Genomic DNA, 23,295 nt, shown 5'->3' with positions numbered 1-23,295 from the left:
ATTGATGTCTGTGGAACAAATATATGAAACATGAAAGACAATTCAGAAGGAGGACCTCTCTGTTGCTGATAGCCTTTAGTAAGATAAAGCTGTAACAGATGCTGCTTAAACGTCTTAGATTATATATTCTTACAAGTAAAATGAACATCAAATTTGTATGAACAGTCTTTTACAGGTGTTTAAAATAACATGCTTAACATGCAAATCATGAAAATAAATCAGTTAAAATATAAGAATCTCTTTTTTTACTGCTGGGAGGGAGCTCACAGTAGATTCGTGTGGTAGCTCAAATTGGTTATTACAATAATGTTTAGTTTTAAAGCAGTCCTGCACTTGATTTGCAATTAAGAAATAGAGGTTTTCTCTTTCTCAACTATTTGTTATTCACAATAAGTTGTGGAATAGTTTTGCATCAATAAGTTCCAGGCTCAAGGCTGTTTGTAAAATGCTCACTTTAATGATTCAGTAATTGTGATTCGTATTTTGTAGCAGATCACTCAAAGAACATGGTATTGTTCCCCTTCTATGAGAGGAAGACATGAAATGGCAAATGTATAAGTCACTTTCTGAATGGATGGAAGAAATAGAGCTAGAATTTATGAAAACATAGTTTCACAAACTTTTAAATATAACCTGATCATTTAAGATTATTATATAGTCATAGAGAACAAGCAAGACTGAAGAAATGACATCATAAATATTTAATTATTAGTCCCAAAACAATCCAGTGGTGATATATTTGGGTGAGCTCAAAGTCTGCAGTGTTGAATTATTTTCATTCTTTAAGCCTTTCAGATTTTTATCTGGTTTATCCCATGAATCTGGAGGACATGAGCTACATGGAACTGAAGTTAAAAAAATGTCCTGAAATACATACACAATAATTATACCCAGATTCATTCTACTAAAGTTTAGTCATTTCATTATTGGATTTACTTGTGCTAAGGGAGGGGAGCACTAAGCTGAAGAAATATTTTTCACTTATTTACTGAGCAAAAGAAGGAGAAAATAATTTTGATTATTATTTCCAATTCAATAAAACTTCTCAGAAATTGCCATCACTCAACTTGTGCATAGGTCTCCAGCTGCAACCCAATTACATTGATTCGAAGCAGTCATATCTGAATCCAGAGTGAAGAACTTTCCTAAAATGTGTGTGTAGAATGCTTAGACAATAAACTTGCAGGCACCAAAACAAGAACTCAAGAGGAATGATTCATCCCTCTATCATTTTGAGTTTGAATATGTAAGTGCTAAACCAGAGCTAGTCACTATAAAGGTCCTTTCAGCCAATGGAGAATAATAGGTGAGTCTATTTTAGACATCCTGTTTTAAATGAAATTACTACAAAGAGTCCTTAAGATGACCTGTTTCAGTGTAAGGTTTTCAGCATTGTGCTTATCTAGGGTTAGGTTAGGTGACTCTCACTCCTGGTTGTAACATAGCTTATCCATACTGGGAGTTCCGCAGTGAGCTTTAAGGCAGCAGATTAGACCTTCAAATTTTCGAGGCTTTTCCATCAGTATTGTGTTGCTGCCTCAGGCATAGCAATGCCCTGCAGGAGACAATGTCAAAATAACTCTTTGCTCTAAGTAATAAAGCACAGATTGGGCATATTATTCTGGATTTAGTTATCTTGCTCTACAATGATCACCTCTTTAGATTTATCTAGTTTTTAGTGAGTTAAGTATTTCTGTACTGCATTATATAGCATGGATTTTGCAGAATTCCGTAGGTGTTTTTCATGAGGCACTCAGAAGACCGATCCCACTCTGCAGGTACCAGAATTAAATCATAGTTTTGTCTTACTTCAGAAAGAACAGGATCCAGGTGTGTTAATAAATATATTATTGTGTTGGTAGGTATGTATTGTTAGTGTGTGAATAACATGTCAGATCATAGTGATGAAATGTGAAGGAGAAGTTGCCCAGATGACCCAATGAAGCATTGCAGCTTAACCTTCTTCTCAGATCCTTTGTCAAATGAAGGCTAATGTACTTATGCTGCAGAAAAAACCCCTTGAAATAGCTTCCATCAGGAAGCCAGATCTTAAGGATCTTTTTGGATCTAAGCCATTCTATGACTCGATGAAAGAAGTACAGTCTGACAAGGCCTTTGTTTCTAAATTCTAAACCAAGTACTGATGTGTTATCTGTGACCACCAGTGTTGATTACAGGCTTGGTTGCTGTAGTGATAGCATCATATGAATATTGCAATTGAGACTGAATCCTTCTGGCAGCAGAATTGGTTTTCAAGCAGCTTTTAATTGCTTGTTTACAAAATCCTCTGTAGTTTTCTGAGCACACAGCCAAACAAATTAGGAATAGACCTATAGAAAGTCTCCAGCATTGTCTTTCTTTGTAGAGCAAAGAAACTGACTCCATGTTACAGAATAAAAAAGACCAAAAAAAAAAGCCAGCTTAATGAGATGATCATTAAAGGCTGCTCTTGCCCTGTAGCTGCACTGGTGGGAGCTGGAGAGTTGCCTTTCCATTTCCAGGCCCCAGAACAGCCCTAAAACACAATTTGAGAGGGTCCTTTGCAGTCACAGACCTGCAGCCTCTGTTCTTAAGGCTTGGTGTGACTCCAGAAAGTGGATAAAATGAGGATCAACACACTTTGCTGAGTCAGAAACCAAGGCCCATCAGCAATGATACCTTCTCCAGCATCCCAGCACTGACTCACTGTCTCAGGTGCAGGTGTCAGCTCTAAAACCTCCCTACAGCTGCTAGAAAGGACATATGCCTTCCTGCTGGGCATCCTGCTAGTCAGCACAATGCATCATTTTACGCCACTTGCAGTGTCTATGTGCTGCTACTCCAAAGCCATTCTGAGCACCAGTGCTGACCACTGCTAACCTCCTTCTTGGAAAGACAGGAATATGCCTGTCAACTTTTATGTAGCTTGAACAAGCATTGGAGATTTATTTCATGTACTACAATCCCTGCCCTTAATTTAGTTTCTGGAGATAAGGAGCTGAACCAGTGGAGAAAACTAATTGCCACTTTTTGTGGTTTCCTTGTCCTTTTTGTCTGGATTGTATTATGTGTTTGTTGTGTTAGGTCAGAAACAACTGGCTGGTTCACTAATATCACCAAATCACAGAATCACAGAATGGTAGGGGTTGGAAGAGACCTCTGGAGATCGTCTTGTCCAAACCCCTGCCAAAGTGGGTTCACCTAGAGCAGGTTGCACAGGATCACATCCAGGAGGGTTTTGAATGTCTCCAGAGAAGGAGACTCGGCAGCTTCTCTGGGCAGTCTGTTCTAGTGCTCTGTTACCCTCAAAGTAAAGTTTTTCCTCATGTTCAGATGGAATTTCCTGTGTTCCAGTTTGTACCTGTTGCCCTTGTTCTGTCACAGGGTGCCACTGTAAAGAGTCTGGGCCCATCCTCTTGGCGCCCACCCTGTAGATATTTATAAGCATTAACGAGATCTTCTCTTATTCTCCTCTTCTCCATGCTAAACAGACACAGCTCTCTCAGCTTTTCCTCACAGGGGAGATGCTCCAGTCCCCTCATCATTTTAGTGACTCTGTGCTGGACTCTCTCCAGTCATTCCTTGTCCTTCTTGAACTGGGAAGCCCAGAAATGGACACAGTATTCCAGATGTGGCCTCACCAGGGCAAAGTAAACAGAGAGGATAACCTCCCTCGACCTGCCGACCACATGATTATTGATGCACCCCAGGACGCCATTTGCCTTCTTGGCCATGAGGGCATATTGCTGGCTCATGGTCATCCTGCTGTCCACTAGAACCTCCAGGTCCTTTTCCCCTGAGCTACTTTCCATTAGGTCAAGCCCCATCCTGTACTGACACATGGGATTGTTCTTCCTCAGACGCAGTGCCCTACACTTGCCTTTGTTGAATTTCATTGGGTTCCTCTCTGTCCAATTCCCCAGCCTCTCCAGGTCTTGCTGAATGACAGAGCACAGCCTTTTGGAGTGTCAGCTACTCCTCCCAGCTTTGTATCATCAGCAAACTTGCTGAGAGTACACTCTATCCCTTCATCCAGGTAATTGATGAATATATTGAATAAGACTTAACCCAGTACTGACTCCTGTGGGCCTCCAACTAGACTCTGTGATGCTGATTACGATTATTAACAAATAATATGATTATATCCTTTTCTTTCATTCTCTTGTCATAATGCTGTGACTGTGCTGCAGATACTAACACTTCTCAGATATCTGAAGAAAACCTACCACTTAGCCTTTGCCCTGATGTGAAATTTTACCCAAGTGTGCAGCAAAAAACTTAAAATATTTTTCAACAATGAATCCAAGGTTTTTCAGGAGCTTTTCCCTGGAAAAGAGCCTGTTCTGTGTATACTGGAGTGGGAATGGAGGAGGTGAACCTGGCAGAGCATTAACCTGTTTCTACAATGCTATGAGTGCTCAGCTGTTTTGAATTTAAAAAAAATGCTTCAGATCTTTTTATACCTAAAAGGAAGAAAAAATAATTAAAGTGTGAAGGATTAATAACAATTCAGTTTCCAAAAAGAAAGTATACATCAGGCTACAGTGCTTTTTCCCTCACTCAAAAACAGATATTGTCCAGATCTATTAAAAATTTTAGGTGTTTGAGTTTACATATCTAACCTGGTAAGCCAGAATCCCACACGATAAACTTCTAATCCTTGCCCAAAGTACAGGATGAGGTGCATTTCAAAAGAGTTAGTAATTAGCATGGGAGTTGCCATATGCTAGATGATTGGAAATATCTAGTATCTGAAACTGAATCTCATATTCTGGACTTGTCTTATCTCTTCTACTAGTTTCTGACTTTTCTGCCTTTCTCTGCTCAGGTTTAAACTGTATTTCAGTCTTTTTAAGGAAGAAATTTAATTATTTTTACAATTAGCACACTATCATATATTTCCATTTTTCCTGCCTTACTTAGGTTCCTAATTGTCTTTGCTAAAATATTCCCTTTAATTAGCACATTATATTTTACCGTGCTAATTGAACACCTCTGCACAGGAAGGTTAGGTGAGGAAATGAAACTGTCTGGAAATACAGTATATTATGCTGGCTTGAATCAAAAGTGCAAATAATGCTTTATCACTTAACGCATTCAATTTCTAGAACATTTGTTCCCTGGGTGAGTTCAATGGCATTAAGTGCATCCTTCCAGGTGCAGTTGGCCTACTGAGGCTTCTTCCACAGTTTTGGGGGCTGGGCTTGAAAAATACAAGGGATAGGCGAGGTGGAGAGAGAGCTGAGGCTGTGTAAAGCAGCTCCTTCTGCCCATGTACCTTGTGGATCTACATTTCGCTGGGCTTATTTAATGACCACTTAGTTTTGCCTCACAGGCTGGACTCAAGTTGTAGGGTGCCATCTGAAAAGCTGCACCCTATATGCCATCTGCTTCTTAAACACGTGCCTGTTTCCATCCTGGTATTGCACCTGTACTGTGTTCTCTTGCTTATTACTTGTATTACTAGTACCTGCATCACAGGGCACATCATTCTAGCATGGATCATCTAAAGGACCATGTGCCTCTGGCAAACGTAGCTCTGATCTGAGACTTATGAAAAAATGCAGGCAAGCGTAGCATATATAGAAGCACAGATAATATGAATTCACAGAATGACAGACTATTAGGAGTTGGAAGGGACCTCAAAAGATCATCTAGTCCAACCCACCTGCCAGAGCAGGATCACCTAGACTAGGTCACACAGGAACGCATCCAGGCGGGTCTTGAATATCTCCAGAGAAGGAGACTCCACAACCTCTCTGGGCAGCCTGTTCCAGTGCTCTGTCACCCTCACAGTAAAAAAGTTTTTCCTCATGTTCAGATTGAACCTCCTATGTTCCAGCTTGCTCCCATTGCCCCTTGTCCTATCATTGTCTGTCATTGAGAAGTGCCTGGCTCCTTCCTCCTGACACTTGCCCTTTACAAATTTATAAACATGACTGAGGTCACCCCTCAGTCTCCTCTTCTCCAAGCTAAAGAGACCCAGCTCCCTCAGCCGCTCCTCATAAGGGAGATGCTCCTCCCCCTCAATCATCTTTGTGGCTCTGCGCTGGACTCTTTCAAGCAACTCCCTGTTCTTTTGAACTGACGAGCCCAGAACTGAACACAATATTCCAGATGCGGAATACTCACCCTCACCAGGGCAGAGTAGAGGGAAAGGAGAACCTCTCTCGACCTCCTAACCACACCCCTTCTGAGACACCCCAGGATGCCATTGGCCTTCTTGGCCGCACGGGCACATTGCTGGCTCATAGTGATCCTGCTGTCCACCAACACCCCCAGGTCCTTTTCTACCTGGCAGCTTTCCAGCCACTTGTCCCCAAGCCTGTAGTGCTGCATGGGGTTATTGCCACCGAAGTGCAGGACCCTGCACTTGGCCTTGTTGAAGCTCATACTGTTGGCCTCAGCCCATTGATTCAGCCTATCCAGGTCCCTCTGCAGAGTCTTCCTACCCGCAGGCAGATCAACACTCCTTCCCAACTTAGTGTCATCTGCAAACTTGCTGAGGGAGCACTCAATCCCCTCATCCAGATCATTGATAAAGATGTTAAACAGGACTGGCCCCAAAACCAAGCCCTGAGGAACACCGCTTGTGACTGTTCGCCAACTGGATTTAGCTCCATTCACCATAACATTAAGTGTACCATGAATAAACAAAACTATCTCTGTCCACCAGCTGGAGACAGGCCTGCAGTTTGTGATGGCGTATGTGATAGGGAATGTAAGCAATGATTACTGAAGTACTGAATTGTCATTGGAAAGTGACATTCTTGATACAGAAAGATACTGCATAAATAATACCCATCATTTTTGCACTGAATATTTTGCTTACTCTAATGTTGAACTCTAAGAACATTAAAGAATTGATAGCGAAATGCACTAGCTCTGAACTAGTCTGAAATCCTGGTGATAGGTGAGGACAAGAGCTTTCCGTTTACATTTTTATTTTTTTGGCTTGTGTATTGTCACATCTGTTCTAATGAAGTTTAATGCTGGACAGCTAATGGGAGCATTTGCAGCATAATGCAGCCTCTGTATTATAATGATGGCCAGTGGCATTTTGTTAGCTCAGCCTGCCAGTATTTCCATTGTGATTATTGGCACAAGCAAACTGGATTCATTTCAATATGGAAGGAGGCAGTCTGCATAACAGAGGACATAATTTGGATGTCGGTTTTGGTCCCTGTTGTGGCCCATTCACATATCTAGCTTTCACACAACAAAGCCTCTTATAAAGAGTGTTGGCTGGAAAGTGGTCCAAATTCATCCTGGTGTAATTCCATTACATCTGTAGATTTGCAATGGGGAACATGTCTCATTATTTCTACAACAAATCCATATGAAGGCTTTTTGGACAAGCTTCACTCCTTTACACTGTCAAATTGAATATAGGGCTTGGTTTGTCCTGCACGTTTGGTTGTAAGGGTCTTTAGGAAAGGGCTGTGTTTTGATTTAGTGCAACACTTGCACAAAGGGTTCTTGCCTCTTGGGCGTGTTTGCAGTAGCAAGTGTATTAACTCTATAAACTTGGAAGACAGATATTTTCCCGGAATGTATTCCTTCTTTATTTGTTACTGAAGTCTTGTTTCCCAGTGTTATAAATATATGTGCTACATGGCAGGTCTGTTTTGACCAACTGTAAGCATACAGCTTTCAGTAATCTGGGTAACTGCAGTTCTGTTGATTCCTAATCAATTCTGTCTGTAGCTGTGAGAGAAACACCACACTTGTTTTTTTTGACTTGAATTTTATTTCTAGTATAGGAAAACAGAACACAGGTTTGTGGGGTAGGTTTGTCTACGTTTTGACACTGAAAGGCTGTGATTGGCAATTCTTCCATCTCTTATTCAGCAATTCCTGCCAGGAAGAGAAGATGGGAGGGTTAAATGAGGACTGACAGCAGAAATAACAAATAGCAGGAACCGGAAATAGATGAAACCTGATCTTATTGATATACAGAAGAACACAAATATGAAGCCACATGCTTACACATGGATCTTGAGGGAGGTGTGTCTGATATACAGGGCTGAATGGCCAGGATGTCATCTGAATTATTAGTATGTCATCTAATTTGTGGTGTGGACATATTATGCATGGCAGCTAATGAGCTGAAAAGAATTTCTTCCTCCGCACTGAACCATGTGTTCTTTATTTCTTATGAGAAGATATGAGAAGTAAAATACACAAGGTCAGTCACAAAAAGTCACTGGTAAATCTCAGCTGGAGAATGTCAACTTCTTATTTTAAATTAAAATTTATTTAAATTTAAATTAATTTTCTCTTTCCTGTTCTACCTTCATTATTTTTCTTCTTATATACTCAGCATTAATAATGGCTTAATCTGTCTGTTTTGGGCTTCAGTAATAATAACTTTTATCCTTGCAGCATCTAGCACACATCGCAAAAGCTATGGAAGGACCTCACGGAGCCTGTAACTCCGGCAGTTTCTGACATGATGCTTTAAAGGCCATAATGATGTTGATGGTTTAGGACAAAAGAGCTATGAGTTTACGAATGTTGCTTCGATGGACAGCAGTTCTTAAGCAGAGACATGTTCATCTTGGAATGTTTTTCCATAATTCAACGTGATTGCATTGTGTAATATATTTCACACCTCACGCTGAGAGCTACAATTCAGAAATCTGCAACACAGGGCTAGCTGTAGAGTGACATCATTAGTTATCTTTTAACTATTTTCAAGACAATTGCCTTTTTGGGTTGTGTTGAAAAAAATGTGTTTAGGAAAAATCAATCCACTGTGCTTGTTTTTCATGGCAGTTGCAAGAGGCCTTTATGAATTCTCTTCCAAGTTCTCCTGAGAAACTGATTCATCTGTTTAGTGAAGAGTCATGCATGATCCAGCCATTTCCCAGGATCTGTCTCTGCTGCACAGAGTTAGAAATCGCACTGCGTTTCTGAGTGAAGCCATTGAGAACGAAACGTGTATCAGCTTACAGGACTGCACAGTATTACTACATGACTTACAAGCACTTCTAGTTTTATTGAAAAGCTGAACAAATCTAGGTATACTTAGAGAAAATGTTACATCTCTAGGAGTCTTGCTTTGCTTGATAAGGAAGATTATTTCATTTTCAGAAGCTGTTACAAAGGTATGCTTTACTCACATCATAATAGGTATTTGTACATAATTTTAGTTACATGAACACAACTGTAGACATTTTAGAAGACCCAACTTAACTTCAGGCTGTTCTGGATTCCTCACTCCTTGGTATGAGTTCAATCCACAGGCAAGTTCTCAGGGGTCTGAGACACACTGGGAACAACTGGCTGGTGTTGGATCTTCTTTTGTTATATTAGGTGGAATCCCCTCCTTATCCCACCCCAGCTAAAGAGGTTGTTGATGTCTGCTGAGCAGAAACTTAACATAAGTAAAATAGACAACAGTGCCCCAAATACTTTTAAATAGGTTTTGTTGTTGGTCTAGAATTTTTCTGTTTCACATAGAAGTTCTATAACAGGGCAGTCTACAATACCCACTTGCACCGAATTTCCCTCCTGTTTTTCTGTGAGAACGGGTGTGTATGCTCATGCTTTTTGAGCACGCTTGTGAGAGGCACACCCCAAATGGGCTGCACTCTCCCTCCTGCTGACAGTGCCATCCTCTAGCAGAAACATGAGTCTTGTACATCAGGGTCAAGGTTTTGTCAGAAAAGATTCCATTTCATATATCAAAACCAACAAAAATCTAACTACAACTGAATTCTGCAGCTTAGTCTTTCATGAAAAATCCATTTTCTGAAGGAATGGCTTTAGTTAGTGACTGATCATCAGGTCAAGCTCACTATTTACACCAAACTTAAATGCCTCATCAAACTGTTAATGAACAGTGAGTGTATGGCAGCTCTGCTCTTGTGTGGAGATGCGTGTGTTTTCTAGTATTTGTGGTTAAATAGAAGGCAAAGCTGTAATAATTACAGAAGTCACTAAAACTCTCAAAAAACCTAATCGATAAGAGGTTATAATTGAAAAATGCATCTCAGTCCTAGAGAGATCATTGACTCCAGCCCTTCCCTTCAGTGAATGATGTTTTCAAAAGCCCAGAGCTCTGGAGACCCCTTGTCTGCAGAGGTGTGACTATAGCCTGCACCGCTCTGCCCTTTCTGCAGTGAGGCTATGTGATATGAGCACAGACAATTAAGTACTGGAGGCACCAGTAACAGCTGCAGTAGTACAGTATAGGTGGTGGGCATCTCAAAAGAATGTATTCTGACAGAGCTGTGTGTATGCCTGTATACCCCAATGGAGGTTGAGAAGACAATAGTGTGGAAAATAATAAAAGCATGTCATTAATTATCAATATAAATATAACAAGATAAGAATACTTTGTTATGTCAGAAAGCAAAAAGAAATGGGCTTTACCTTGTAAAAGACCTCTTAAACTTCTCCTTTCCTTTTTGTTCTTTTTTGTGCTCAACCAAATTTGCGACTCTTGCAATCCCACAAACTCAGAGTTGGCCAGCAAAACTGGATGGGAATTTCTCAATTTACACAGTTTGCATCCAATAAAGATTGAAGTGGTTTGGTGACTTACCAACACCACATAATTAAACAGTGATCAGTGAACTATGCATTCAGGATCAATATCAGTAACACAGTAGGTAAATCATAATATTAGACACTTGTAATACATCAGCAAACACAAATTCCTAAATACCTTTCTATAATTTACCCCCAGAAGTGATAAATACCTCCACAGCTACCAGCAAACCAACCTCTCCTGGACATAGGGGTTCCCTGGTGTGCTGATCTCTGCAACCTGGCACTCCAATATTTTGATGCACTATCTCCAGTATGTCCCTGTCTTTCCTGTACTGGGGAGCCCAGCACTGGACACATCACCCGGATGTCTCTCATCAGGGCTTTGCAGAGGAGCAGGACCACCTCCCTTGACCTACTGACAGCAACAGGGGGCTGTTGGCTTTCTTCAAAGTAAGAATGACAAAGAACAATTTTAGTGATGTATAAAAGTTCTGGTGGTGGTGGACCACACTGTCCCCGACTAAAAGCTGCCTTTAAGCATCTACAAACAAATATACAAGATTTTTCCACATTGTTAATCTGCTCTGTAGTTTCTGTCACTGCATTTTCACTATCTTTGCTTCCTGTACTAGGGAACCAAAGGTAATGCATCGCCCTAGTTGCTGCACTACACCTTTTGATGTCAGTTTTTTAAAGTACTTGGTGTTTTTAGCTAAAATGCTGAACTTTTAGCCAGATCCACTGATGTTCTAACACGTGATCCTTTTTGTCAAGTCTTCTGTGGGATGGAAATAGCACAACAGATGTGAGAAGCAGCTTCTTATCTTCAGTGTGATATTCTAAATATAGCACAGGAACATTCTTAATTTGGTGCCTTAGTGGTGACGGAGCTATTTTCCAAATCTGTGGTAGTGAGTACGTGGTGTAGCTTCATGTTTTAGAGTTGTAATGTTCTATACTGTTTGTTGCTCAGTGCAAATGCTCTGATTCTTCTATCTGTACAAACTGAAGGCAGAACTGGCCTTCATCTGCAAAATGATTCACCAGTCTCAGCCTATAATGTGATGGATAACCTTGCTGCATAAACAACATGACTGTCAAACACTTCTTGGGAGACTTTGAATTTAAATTTGAGAGGTCTGAAAATAGAAGCCAAAGCAGCTACTGGATAAAGTCTCAGCCATGTTTCCCCATGGGCTTTTCTAGGAAACCTTATCTCCAGAGCTGGTGAAAGGAGTGAATCAACTGATATATCCCAGAACATTTCTCTTGTTCCTTTGAGTCCTTCATAAAAAGCACAGGATGCAACAAAAGCAGCTTTTCTCTAAAGAGAATCAATCAGTTATCTAACTGCATTTCCTTTCTCAAACACAGATCAGATGCTGTACAAGAAAGCACAAAAGACATTACAAAACAGCCTTCCCACAATGAAAGCTTCTTCCTAATTCTCTATAATTAGAATGATTTTTGAATGAGAAACAGCTTGCACAATTTGTGCAGCCTGAGAGACTTCCTGTTCTGAGGAGCTATGAAATAATAACCTAGAGTGGGCTGCATCAAATCTTCCCCTGCAGAATTAATTTTGTCTCCTGGACATCAATGGGAGTTTTGTGATGGATTCACAGAATATTTGGGCAGAGGGGAACACTGCGATAACCCAGTTTGTTCTCTGTGTCAAACTCAGACCATGAGGCTGACCTACAGATTTTGAAACCTAGTCAAGTTCTGGTAGAGCAAGACACACTCTTTTGGTCCCAGTGTCTTCCCTTGGCTTCCTTCTGGTGCTGGTGACAGCCGCAAATGCTGACTGACACCAGCTGACAAATCAGAAGAAGTTTCATGCTTAAGTACTACTTAGTTTGCATCAAGGCTGGAGCCTTTGAGAATTTTACTCGCTGTATTATGTTTACATCGCCATTTATAGGGAATGGGATGAAAACACACTGTTGGTTCCAAACAAGTGTTATTCAAACTTTATTAAAAGCAGGTTATTTCACTCATTCAGTTTAGTTTAAGGCAGCTTAAGCCTTCTATATATATAAATACCTTATAAAATTAAATCATCTGCAGTTAATATATGCTTCTTTTTAGTGAGTATGTTGAATTCATGTCAAATGTAAATAATGATTATACTTACATTGCTCAAAAGAAACATGAAATGAGAGAAGTTTGTCATTTTTTAATTTAATCTACTGGTTGAGTTATAGGCATACTGTGGCAATGTCATAGTCTAGGACAATGAAATCATATTAAAGAAAAATTTCATTTGCTAAGGATGATATTGGGCCACTGGAGAGGTAAGTGGTAGGAAACTTGACCGAAAATACTTATGATTCTTTTAATTTTGTACTTTGATTACTGCATTAGACTAAGCATCCAGTCCAAGTGCTCGTTAGTCCTTTGGAACAAAAAGATTTTGATTCATGATGTTTCTAATAATGGGTCAGTGAAGATTACTATTTTAAAAAAAAATCTGGCCCACTTTCAACACCTATGTAAGCACAAAAACTGCTTAGCTACACACATAAGTTATGGGAATCAAAACACACAGAGAAGGCATGGTTCAAACTAAGTTTGTAAATTACTTCTATGCTGCAAAGGTTGCATTAGCTCCTGCAACTTCCAGAGCAACTGGAGAGGATGCTCTACATTATGGCACCTATTTTAAATGACTATTTTATACTTTGCTGTAGGTCTTGTATCTCCTTAATACTCTCACCTGTCTCCCGATACCCACCATGTACCTGGTAGCCCTTTGCTTCCCTTCAAATGTGAAAATTCTCCTCCCAGGGTCTAGTAAACTCCTTTTCATGAAAATGGAGCAGAAAATGGAGATAAGAAAGGGGATCAAGATAAAGCTCATTATAGGGATGCATCATAAATTTATTTGACATTTCACTCCCTTAGACTGCCCATTTTGTTTTTTCTCTAAATGTCTTTGACTTTCTTTCTTCCAATGTAAATACAAATCTTACAGACCCTAAAAATTCAAAACACCGTGGCAAATTTTAAGACTTTATTATTATACATTAGCAAGGACATATGATTCACAGACAAGGGTTGGAGTCACTATTTTACTTTGATGAACTCATTATTTCCCACCTCACTCACCACGGTCCAGTTCTGAATGCAGGTTCCAGAGCTCCTTGAGAGACTCCATATTATGAATTCTGCCTTTTGTATACAATGGTTATCTCAGTCTTTCCAAGTAAGTAAACTCCAGTTGGAAGAGCAAATACACTGTGCAGTGAATAATAAAAAAGAGATGCTTAATACTACATTTCTGAAGCAGTCTATTTGCTATACAAGCCTAAATAACTTTTAAAAGTCAAAACCAAAAATCATCTGCTCCACTGCTCCTTGTGCTTGCTCTCTCTCTGCTTTTTAACCGTAACATGTCCATGACACTGCGTGCATAAATGTCTCGCAAATTAACATTGATATTAGAGTCACTGGATGAGTTCTTCATGAGTTTCTTTAAAGCTTCACGTTGCCGAAGAGCAGCTTCTTTTATCTTCAGTGTAAAGTAACAGGCAGAAAAACGGTCATTTATTATAGCTATTGGCAATGCCAAAACCAATATTCCTGATAGTATGCACATAAAGGCCACCACCTTACCAATGGTAGTGTCTGGTCTAATGTCACCATAGCCAACGGTTGTCATGGAAGTTGTTGCCCACCACCAAGCACCAGGTACACTTGTGAAAGTTGTGCCTGGCACGCCTTGCTCAACAAAGTATTCTACAGTGGAAAATATTGAGATTCCTACAGAGAGGAAGAGCAGCAAAAGGCCAACCTCCTCGTAGCACTGTGCAATAGTCATCCCAAGAGATCGCAAGCCTGAAAGACAAGAAATGCTGTCAGTAAGTTGATTCATGTAGCTGCTGCCATAACTTAGCAAACAGCTATTATTTGAAAGCTGCCTGCCTTCTGATTTTGCTTTAAATGCCAGTGAACATGCCTTAAGAAAAAGGGGTGCTGCTTTCAATACTACTGGGAAAACATGATTTAAAGAAAAAAATTAAATTGTTAGACTGAGCCACTGACATTATCTGTTTCCTTAACACAAGCAGAGAAATTCACCTCATTACTTATTGTTTTAACTATGTACACATATAATTTAGAAAAACTAACCAATGTTGATTTATTAATTGGCTGTAACAGAAGATCTAGCACAATTTTTACGTAGTTATCTAAATAACCATTAAAAACACACTAAAAACACCTGCTCCCCACTGAGACTGAATGTGCCAAGCTCCTATTTTCCAGTCACTGTGGTATTTTTCTCTTGTACCAAGCAACACTTAGTTACCAGATTCACATTCCCAGGTCAGTGCTTAGAGCCCAGCTTGTCACTCAGTAACTTTTTCTTTGCTAAAGGACTAAGACTAAGGACTGTTTTCAATCCGTTTGTAATTCTCACAGCCTCTCTTTAACCCCTCTTTCCCCAAAAAAACCCTATCAATACCTTTACCTTTAGTCATCAAAACTAATACAGTACTTCAACAGCAGCTGCACTTCTGCCACACTGGCAAGAGCAAAGCCTCCCAAAGCAAACATGGAGTTTCCCTGGTAACTCACCAGTGTATTGCATCAGTCTCATTGCCTGTGAGCTACACAGGGAGTGTGTGCAACTGACCGCTCTCCATAACCCTCCACGTTCCTTTTAGAGCTGCTGCCTCAAGGCTAGGCTGCCCAACAAAGCAAGCAGGAAAGTAAATCCAATAATAGTGCAATGGATAAATGTACACATGAACAAAGAAGGAAGACAACAGGGTACCAACTCAGCTGAAACACATGGGAGACTGAAATTATCTTTCGAATCACAAGCGATTTTGGATTGGTTTGCAATACTCTTCTTTAAAAATGTGCTATGTTTTCTTTAATAAATGAGAAAAACACAATACTTATGAATTATCCTTCATGGGGTACACTTCTAACTAAACCAGTGTTTGCCAAATAGCTTATTGAAGTTCTGTCTCTGCCTGTAGACTTCATATGCTCATTAGGGTAACAAGCAATTTGATTTGTTTTTCTTTCCTCAATCTCAAACAATAAGATGTTAACATTTCTTCTTGCTTTTGGCTTTTTCTCTTCTTCAGGTCTAATGGGTTTTAAAGTTTTTGTTTATGTACAGCAAACAGCAGAAGTACACATTAAAGTCCATAGAGAATGTTTCCTTTTTCAATGTTTTCTTCTACCAACTCCAGGTAAGGACCAGCCCATACCCAGGTTTTACATTATAATTATTAACTGTTGGTTGGAATGTTTATTATGATGATACAGTTTAATTTTGCAACACAGGAGCAATACAATATATCAGTATAAGCTTTTCTCTGTTAATACAACTGTCTTTACAATTTGAAAATGCACTAATACCAGCAGTGCAAAAGTTGTGTGAAACAATTGCAAGGATCCAGATCAAACTCTTATCTTCCAAGGAAGTTACTATCAACCATTTCCCTGTAAAACTTCTCACTGAACAAGGTGAAAGAGTAAGTACTTTAAGGTGACCTAAGAAGAAAATACTCCAATTTAAAGTTATCTCTGTAGCACTTCTTTTCAAAGCATAAATGAGGACTGTAAAAGCCAGGTTTTCCACCTTACGATGGATCTTGAGAATCCTATAGCTAAAAACCAGTATAACTCTCACAAAATGCAGGTCAAAATAAGCAGGAAGAGCAGTGACTGCCTACTCTTTGTATCACATTGATGACACCTTCAGTAAAATGTTTTTCTTATGGTTAATTATTCTGACTGTTAAGTAGTCTAATTTTTTTAATTATTCTTAGCTCTATTATCCTCATCTAGAATAAAGGTACTGAAAAACTGCAAAAGGTGCAGAAGACTGTGACAGAAATAATTCAGTGTCTGGAAAAACAGAGCTCAGCCTGTCTCAGTAAAAAAAAAACAGGTATTGTAGAGCTATCTTTTTTATCATTAAGGAAAATATTAACTAAAGTCAAAGCAAAAAAACACCACCCAGAAACTAAAATAGTGCCTGGATTTTGAAACGGAAAGAAAAAAATCGCTAATTAGTTCAGATAGAATGAATTATCAGTGAAGTGGTGGTTCTCCATCTCTTCATGCCTTCAGATGAACTCAGGAGACATTTTTAGACAAATCTATGCATCAGACAAATTATTGGACCCCACAGCTCATTTTAAGCTCAAATCAGTTAGTATATTAAATAAAAAGTATTCTGCTGTATTATTTTGTAATTTTTAAAAACATCTCAGAGTCCTAGCACACAGCCAAACTAGGGCTGTTCCAGCACAGACAGCTCAGCAAGTCTTACGACTTCCTCAAGGACGTCTTCGCCAGCAGCTGTAACAGCTTGGCTTCTCATGCTGGAAGGTGTGAGCTGCTGGAAGGTGCGAGCTGCTGCAAGGGCTGGCATGGGGCAGGCCAGCAGCCCCAGCCCTGGGGACAGCAGGAGGAAGGTGAGGCCTTTCTGACATGCATGTCAAGTGCCATCTCTCTAGTGCCCAAAGGGACTTGGCAGTACAAGCTTATGTTCGAGAGCTTCAGTTTACACACAACATTTAAATCATTCTAAATTCTTGGTACTAAGAGTGCTGAAGTTTCACTTTTTCATGTATCCAGAGGTATCTTCTCATCCTGACACATGCTACAGCCTTCTCTCAAACATACCCCTTGCCAACACAAGTAAGACGCTCACATCCCTCAAGGAGTCAATCTCTTAAGTGTTTCCCAGAGGAGGAACAGCAAGGCTTCACACAAAACATTGCCCCTGAAGGAAGCCAACAGCTGAGGAATATCTGAGAATGTGAAAAATGCAGGCTCGGTTCTCACCTATTCTTGCAGCTGCTCAAATCCATAATTTTGGTATCTCAAAAGAGTGGTCTCACCATCTAGCTATACATTTGCTGGGTAGAGGTACTAATGATTTCTCAGTTGGCCTTGATAAAGTATAGCATTTTGCATAAGTAATTACACACTCACTCCAGTCCAGCTCCAGTGCTTCTAGGCATCACATCCATCCTGTCAGCTGGGTTCAGCTTCTAAAGGGGCAGAAATGAGTCTCCCATTTCTTTTTCTGACTCTTCCCCACTAAAAAGGTTAACCTGCTATTTATTTAAAAATAAAGTGAAAAAAAGAATTGATGATGTTTCTTCCTAACTCATTTCTGCCCCTGACAGCAGAGCCAGGCTGCTGTTGTGATGCCAACTTAGCTGTGGGTCTGCACACTTATTACAGAGATGTTCTCCTTGTGATTGTGATCACCCTCTGCCTTGGTGGAAGAGGAGTTGCTGCCTGCAGCCATAAATTTTCTCATCTCCTTTATTCTGATCTCAGACACCACTTGCCACGTAAAGCAGGGGAGCAGTGCATGAAGCTGTGTGCTGAGAGTGCAGGAGTGAGAAAGAAACTTCACTGGGAGGTAGATTTAAGCTGCCAGATCCAAGGTAAGGGAGAAGAATTCTTTTGTGTGCTACCCCTAAACGGTAAGATTTATCAGGACTGCCTAAGTATGTGCAAGGTCTCTGTGTATGGTACTTACAGGGTTCATCTTATACCAGTAGCTGTGGTTAAGGATGGGTTTAGAACCACATTGAGAGAGCTCTCTTCTGCTGCATACCTCTAGTGGTCAGGCACAGGGCTTCACATCTGTGAGTCTATGCTTCTATTTTGATTTGTTAGGGCAATGTTTCAGCTCAGTAGCAGCATCTCCTCTGACAGAAGATCAAAATACTGACTTTCGACATTTAAATTATACAGATTTGATTTAGTGTTCTGGGCCTAAGCGGGCAGCAATGCTAGCAAGCACAGTGATGGCAATGCTCTGGGAAGGTTTCAATAGATATGTATGTCGCTTCTCATATGTTGAAATTGGTACACTGGTTACAGTAGAAAGATTATAGCTCACTTCCAGAGTAAGAAACTAGATTTTTAGATAGTTAATTCACTTAACCTAACATGGAATTACTGAACTCTTAATGGCACTCAGTACTGTTATATAAACTGTGGTAGTATTTTAATGGATTTAAGAATAGACACAGAAGTTAAGATCATCCCTGAAAGCTCATATACCTGAGGTTAATAGTTATTATACAAGCATCTGAAACATCTGGCTTCAAGTTGATAGAAAGCACTTTAGAACTGAGTTTCACGCATTCATTCCAGAACAGCAAAACATCATAAGCTGGAAATTTTATAACTAGAATCAACATACTTTTGGATTGCTATCCTGTTACTCAGCATAAAAGTGCCTTGATGAGTTCAAATCTTTTTCTTATTTTCAAAACACAATTAGAGATGAATGCATTCACTTTACAGCTACCATCAAGAGCGGGTAGCAGCCTTTCTTGGAAAAAAATCCCACAAACCCTGCAGAAATTACAGTGAATCAAAACAAACTCACTGACTGACTGAATCACTATAAGCTTCCTTTCAACTGCTTTCTTAGTGACAGTTATGCATCAGTATAGCATAATCTAGGGTAGGCGAGTAAGATTAAGATACTTCCCAAACCACTATGATTATACTCAGTAGCATTAAAGCCACTCCCTGCCACTAGTAGGCAGGTTCACTGCCCTTCAGTGGGAACAAAACTAAAGAAACACATTCTGCTGCTGCAAGCACACTGTAATGTCTGCTGGAGTAGGGCCAGTTCACAAAGAGGGTGGAGATAGCTCTCAAAAAAAAATCCTGGAAGGGTACATTGAGCGTCTTGTAAGAACAGCCATCACCAGCTTCAGAACAAGCTAATGCAGGACAAAAATCATTATTTACTCTTTGGATCTGACTTTTCAAAACTCCAAGTGTTGGCTGAATTTTCTCCTGTCAAATTCAGTGCCATATTCAGCACTGATTTAAGTGGGAACATAATTAAATAACTTTGAAAATGCCAAGCACTGGACAACATCATGGCACACAGAAGGTGTGGTAGGAGTACGGCTTCTACTCTTTCATGCATCCAGACATGGACATGTCATGAAGTAATAATAAAAATGGGGTAAACACAATGGGAAATGCAACACCTTCCAAACATTTCCAGCTTCCTCTGATAAATTCCCACTGGAAAATGTTACTTTTTATGCCTTCCCTTCACTACTCAGAAAAAGTGAATAAAAATGTTCTCAGAAATGCATTTGACTTTCCACTCTACCCCTGCTTGCTCTTCATTTATCTGTCTGCTGACCTGTCTGAGGTGCTTGGACATGAGGGGCCCCACACCAATGGGTGAATGCTGACTGAACTTGACACTGCTGTTCTGAACTGCCCCTCAGTCAGCAGCCCTGAGCTGTGCTCCACAGATCATATAGATATCAGTGTGGTCAACAGGGCCCAGTGAGCCCCTCAACCCACTGCCTGGTATGAGTCAGTTTTAACAGTTTTCTTGAAACATTCTCTATTCTGGTTGTTTTCAGAATCTAGGATGAAGACAAAATCATGACATATTTCTTTGCATATAGTTCTTTACAAAACAAATGTGTCAGGTAAATATAAGCTGTCATCAATATCATTTGTATTGATAATACAAAAAGCATGGGTCAATGATCTCTGCTTCCTCCCTAACCAAATCAACTCAAATATACATTTGTAAATTTATGACACTGTGAATGACTGGTGGATGAGCTACAGCATGCAACTTTGGCACTTGTTTTTGTAAATCTACTGTGCAAACAATATATACTGGCTTTATGAAGAACTAAAATTTACTGGAGAAGGTCTCCGCCACTCAATTATCAATGTCCAAAAGTAAGATTTTCACAAGCCATTACTACTAACGTTAGATTGGGTAAGAAGGTTAGGCAGAAATGCACACAAAATGAGGGACTGTGCCCAGGAACAACTGTTGTAGGCAGCAAAAATGAGAATTACCCCTGCCATGGCCAAAAGTACCTGTTGAATGTCTTCCCAGCTTTAGCATCCGCAGGGCTCTGAGCAGTCTCAGCACCTGGACAATGCGCCCCACATTCTCCAGTTCTTGGGAGCTCTCCCCACCACACAGACTTTCCACCAGCAGGGTGATGTAGAAAGGCAAAATAGCAAGGAGGTCTATGATGTTTGCCACGCTCCTCAGGAAGTGACACCGATCCCGTGCACACAGGAACCTTAGAACGAACTCCACAGTGAACCATGCAATGCACAGGTACTCTAGAGCATCCAGTAGCGGTGGTGCCAGCCAGCTTAGCTCTACCGAAATCAAAGCCATGTTGGCAATGGACACAACAACAAAAGCCATGGACAAAGTGCCGAAAGTCCTGGCTGCTGCAGAGGAGCCAGGCTTTTCCAAAACTTCCCAAAGTTTCTGTCTGACACTGGGACAGAGGCTACCGGAAAAATCCTCTTCCTCATCTTGGGCATCCAGTTCTTCTGCATCTTTCTTGATGTCTAAGGCTTCACTCAGCTCCTTCCTCCTGAAGTACCTGTCCAGAAATGCCCCCAAAGAGATTTTTAATACCAATATGCATATGTTTTTCTTATCCTCTACCACATAAGCAGTAAGAATACACATTAGAGTATATCTTACATGAGCTCAGAAAACCCTGATGCCAAGCATATGGTTGATTATTTTATTAACTGACACCCTGCAGCATGTTTACACTGACCTGGTATTTCTGTTCCCTCATTTCATATCAGTGACAGTTTTTATGTGCAGAGCGATTTTAATCTGATAGTGTGTTATTTATATGAATCCTGCTGACTACAGTATGATCTGCTGCATGACTAGCATACATTCTTGTAAGCAATCCTGGAACAACCGGACCCTCTGTTTCTAAATTGCCATAAATTTTATTAATTATATTGCATTTTTATTACATTGGTGTGCACTTGTAATACTAAATTTGTAATTATAAAATACTACTACTCTGTAATAATAAAAGCCATGTAGTTTATGGATAAAGTTCTGATCAATACACAGTAAGATGACAAGTTCTCTTACTTTCTTTAAATATAGGGGTCCTCACACAACAAAGCGTACAAACATCAGTGCCAAGTAAAACTTAGATTGTAAATACATAGTTCAGTGTTTTGTTAGAGCAAGAGGATATTTATACAACAATTTCATGAAACAAAAACATTCCCAAAGTACACAAAAAAAATTGTTTTCTTTCATATCTGCATTTCTTGACTGCTACAAATCTCAAGACTTAAACAAAGGGGCTATGTAACTTTGCCTTCATTTGACACGCAGTTACTCCTGCATCTGCCAAAGAGGTCTGTAGTTCCTTGTATCACCAGAGAAGTAGAAGCTTTCTGTTACACCTACCAGGGAAGGAAGAAAGTGATGAAAACTAGGATTCAACTCTCTCAGCTGCAGAACTGGACCATGCCAAGGTAGGATAACTCTAATATCCTTTTGGCATGGGGTTGCTTCTTTGTTTCTTTCTAATAATATTGCTTTAGATAAATAGCAGTTACACTCTTTAGAGAATTAATTCCTTCAGTGTTAACAACGAAAGCAGTAACACTAAAAATTGTGGCAAAAACCTAAAATTAACTGCAAACAGAATTAACAGAAATGCCCTGGGGGTGGTTCAGTCAAAACCCACCTCATTCCTAAGCTGTCTGTAACAATTTGTCTCCAGTGAGCCATGTTCCCGCTGTTGCTACCCCCTCCCTGTAAGCTGCTACATCCATGTGCGATGGTTTCCATCACGGCTGCTCCTGGAGCCCTGCCACCCACACTCAGCCTTCTGGTGACCACTCCCCTTCTGCCTCTCCAGCCCGGATCTGGAAATTCTCCAGAATGAAAAGTGCGGGGTGGGGAGGCCCCAAACTCTCCCAGCACCATGCCTGACTCCACATCCAATCCCTCTGTGATAACCTCAAACTGGATGACTAAAAGTACATCTCTCCTTTCACAACCTTTTTCATCTCTGGCATTGTCCCTTTCAAACACCTCCAGCTCCAGGGCCAGCACAAAGCTGGTACAGGACAACTCATACCCTGATCCTGTTAGGGTCTCACTATCTTGACTCCACTGCCAACCTGACCCTCAGCAAAGCTCAACAGGGACCTTATCCAACACACCTCCTCCCATTTCCTACACCCATCCACCTCCTGGGTAGGATTCAGTGCTGAACATATCCAGCTTTGAACACACTATTCCTAATGCTCTGCTACCTCACTTGCCTCCATGGCTGGGCCTCTCACCTGGGCCTTCCTGCACATAAGTCAACGGTGAGCTCACCCAGCCCACAATCCTGCGCGACATATCTTCCCAAAACTCACCTGTCTCTGCAGCACGAATCGATGCTGAGCTCATCCAGACCCCAGTACTGGATCTCTTGCAGGAAGGAGAGTGCACAAAGCTGCTCCATCACATGCAGCCTCCCTGTCTGATAGTAATTCAGGATGTAGTGAAATGCCTGTGAGCTCCGGTCAAAGAAATACTCATTCTCCACAAGGTTGACATCATCACAAAGCTCAAGGAGGCCAGAGGCCACATCCCGGGCAGCAGAGACCACTACAGCCAGTTTGCCAAGACGAGTGTCAGGGTAGCAAGACAAAGTTTGCTGGGACATCACAAAGCGGCTGCCTCCTACATTGATAGTAAAGCAGTCCAAGGAGGGAATGACCTTCTGGAGCAGGGGTCCCTTCTCTTCCTCACTGGAGAAAACACTGGAGTCCAGGGAGCCTAAGGACGTGCTACTCCCTGCTTCCTCCAGGGATGCTTGGGAAGAAAGAGACATGCAGCAGGGAGGCGACTTCATCTTGTAGCTGCCAGCAGCAGCCCACACTCTCTTTAATCAAAAACACAACAAAGCTGCAGAGAAGGCTGCCCCGCCGGGGGGGTGGCCGGACCAGACAAGAAATGTGTCACTTTGCTTTGGCTACCGT

General features: G+C 40.7%; 1 protein-coding gene across 1 annotated transcript; it reads right to left on the bottom strand.

Moving 5' to 3' along the window:
• Positions 1–13,804: 13,804 nt before the first annotated feature.
• KCNV1 (potassium channel, subfamily V, member 1) lies at positions 13,805–23,189 on the bottom strand. Its single transcript, XM_010188738.1, has 3 exons — positions 22,687–23,189; positions 20,350–20,876; positions 13,805–14,319 (listed from the first exon to the last, which is right to left on the bottom strand). The coding sequence occupies exons 1-3, from the start codon at positions 23,166–23,168 to the stop codon at positions 13,808–13,810; spliced, it is 1,521 nt and encodes a 506-aa protein (XP_010187040.1). The 5' UTR covers positions 23,169–23,189; the 3' UTR covers positions 13,805–13,807.
• Positions 23,190–23,295: the final 106 nt, after the last annotated feature.

The sequence above is a fragment of the Mesitornis unicolor genome, unplaced genomic scaffold, assembly GCF_000695765.1.
Source record: "Mesitornis unicolor isolate BGI_N332 unplaced genomic scaffold, ASM69576v1 scaffold15667, whole genome shotgun sequence".
Taxonomy (NCBI): Eukaryota; Metazoa; Chordata; class Aves; order Mesitornithiformes; family Mesitornithidae; genus Mesitornis; species Mesitornis unicolor.
Note: the sequence above shows the minus strand (reverse complement) of the source record. Positions and strands in the feature narration are given on the sequence as shown.

What these genes read in the sequence shown, in the direction of transcription:
- KCNV1 (XM_010188738.1), bottom strand. Translation starts at nt 23,168, where the DNA reads ATGAAGTCGCCTCCCTGCTGCATGTCTCTTTCTTCCCAAGCATCCCTG. An exon ending in GATTCGTGCTGCAGAGACAG is followed by an intron (nt 20,877 to 22,686) that starts GTGAGTTTTGGG and finishes ATTTCTGGACAG; the next exon opens with GTACTTCAGGAGGAAGGAGC. An exon ending in GCTGGGAAGACATTCAACAG is followed by an intron (nt 14,320 to 20,349) that starts GTACTTTTGGCC and finishes CTTGTCTTTCAG; the next exon opens with GCTTGCGATCTCTTGGGATG.